This window comes from Pelophylax lessonae (genome assembly GCF_965119305.1).
Source record: "Pelophylax lessonae genome assembly, chromosome: 2".
Taxonomy (NCBI): Eukaryota; Metazoa; Chordata; class Amphibia; order Anura; family Ranidae; genus Pelophylax; species Pelophylax lessonae.
In genome coordinates this window covers 98900863-98903103 of record NC_138769.1, presented here as the reverse complement: position 1 = coordinate 98903103, position 2241 = coordinate 98900863, and the positions used below count along the sequence as shown (strand labels likewise).

Here is a 2241-nt window from a genome sequence, read left to right as displayed (position 1 = left end):
ACATGTAGGTGGCTGGAGTGTGGAATGGCTCTCCCTTGTTTATGGGGCCCAACTTATGATCTTGAACACATGCCAACTGCATTCAGAGAAAACACCCCTACTCACAGAATATTTTTGTATACAATTCTCTTAGTCTAATACAGTGAAAGGCTGTAGTCATGGCTGTGCGGCTTCGAGGATTTCAGTCCAAAGTCTGAATGTGGCAGCCAATGAAAGTTCTCGCTCTGTTTGACTCTGGAATGGGCTGTCTCACACATTAGTTTATGAATGGGAAATTGAGAGGAACGTGCAGTCAAGTGACTGGTTAACACAATAGCTTGCCCGTCTGCATCCTGCTGAATTCCAAAGCTAGAGCCCTGAAAAAAAAAAATGCTTTCCTAGGCATCGCTGAGCTCACTGGCAAAGTTCTGGCTGAGGACTATGCAGATCTGCAGAATTATACAGAGCAGAGAGAAGATGATAAGACATTGTCCCAGTGACCTGTCAAGTGGAAAGAGCCAGGAGCTTGGTGCTGTGTGCCGACATCCAACCTCCCTTCTGAACATCGGGGAAGGAAAAGACAAGCTGGTGTCCGCTTTTGCCACGCACAGGTGTGGACGACACAGTAGAGACCTGAGAGAGGAGCAGCAGCAGTTGAGGAAGAAGATAAACAGCCGGGAGAGGAAGAGGATGCAAGATCTTAACTTGGCAATGGACGCCCTAAGAGAAGTCATCATGCCATACTCTGCCACCCACTGCCAGAGCTCACCGGGTAGGAAGTTGTCCAAGATTGCCACCCTCTTGCTGGCCAGGAATTACATACTGCTTCTTGGAAGTTCCCTTCAAGAATTACGTAGAATAATTGGGGACATGAGTGGCCCAGCTCCCAGGTTGCTTCTTGCTGGTCTGCCACTCTTTGCAGCTCCAGGGTCTGTGTTTCTGGCACCTGGCACTGGCAGCAATGGAGAGACTCAGTGCTCGGGCAAAATGCACTCCTTGTCGGTGGAGGAGCAGCCATGCTCGGCCTTTACCATCCCAGGAGGGAGCAGCGTTTGTGCCTGTTCTGTCTGCAGGTTCACTCACTTTGTTCCCACCAACCTCAACATGAAAGCCGTACAGCTGCCCAAATAGTCAAAAACCCATGAAGGCCAAGAAACTTTTGAAGGACTATTAATGGACATTAAAGATAGACCAATGCTCGCCACAAACTCTGCCAAGTCTGCAACCAAATCAACAAAGATCATCCCTGCCTATAATCTTATAATAAAGAATGGGTAATAAGAGCAGCTATAGTGGTGGGATCAGCAAAAGTAATCTTAAGCCTCGTTCACACGCACAGATTGTTGGCCGACCGATCGGCCGTCTTTTGTCCAGTGTTGTTGTGTTGGTTAAAAGGTGCTCTAGACTTGCACTGGACTTTTGTTGGCCAACAAAAACCAACTTCAGAAGTGATGTCATGTGATGGTTTACTTTCCCTGTGTTTTTTCTTCTCTGAGCATGCCCAGTCTTGCTCATCTGATTTTTGTCTGCCGAAATCTGTACTGACTGAGGAACAATCGGCCATTCTGTTGTTGGCCAACAAAAATTTTATAGCCTGCACACCAGATTTTTTTCGGCCGAAAATTCGCAGTTGGTTGTCGGAATCATCATACTAACAAGCCGACAATCGGCCGATCGGACGTTGGCTGACAATTTACGGCCAACAATCTGTGCGTGTGTACGGGGCTTTATATACAAAAGGATCACTTTTGGAGTGAGAAGTAGATCTTAGATCTTGAAAACTCAGTAGGCACTCCAAGAACAGACAGTCCTCAGACATGGTGTCAGAGCTGTTCCTAAAGATCTCCTCACTTATCTCCTGTGTATGGTACCCCAGAAATCCTTGATTTTTTTTCTTGATAAAATATTATCTTAAAAAATTCCATAAGGTGACCTGTCACATGTAAATCGCACTGTTATACATAGCAGCCTGTGACCCTGTTGAATGTGATTTTAATTTTTAAATGCACACTTTCATTGCTGAGCATTCTGCTGTTGAGAATCACCCATTCTAGAGCCTTTGATTCTCATCTCCAACACTTTTTTTTCAGAAAGTTCTGCAGTGTTGGAGTTGTTCTATGTCTAAGTTTGCAGATAAATTATTCAATACTTAGCTCAGAGTGATTTATTTTTACTATATTGATATGGACAAGCTGAAGTTAGAAGCTGATTGGTTACATAGGCGTGCGCAGCCTAATAAATTAGGGTGTGCACCCCAAAGCT

The 2241-nt window shown here is 45.2% G+C and overlaps 1 protein-coding gene across 1 annotated transcript; it reads left to right on the top strand.

Annotated features, from left to right (window-relative positions):
• Nucleotides 1-302: 302 nt before the first annotated feature.
• On the top strand, nucleotides 303-1291 carry OLIG1 (oligodendrocyte transcription factor 1). Its single transcript, XM_082247357.1, has one exon. It carries the CDS (start codon nucleotides 421-423, stop codon nucleotides 1108-1110), a length of 690 nt encoding a protein of 229 aa, XP_082103483.1. The 5' UTR covers nucleotides 303-420; the 3' UTR covers nucleotides 1111-1291.
• The last annotated feature ends 950 nt before the right edge of the window (nucleotides 1292-2241 follow it).

What these genes read in the sequence shown, in the direction of transcription:
- OLIG1 (XM_082247357.1), top strand. Translation starts at nt 421, where the DNA reads ATGCAGATCTGCAGAATTATACAGAGCAGAGAGAAGATGATAAGACAT.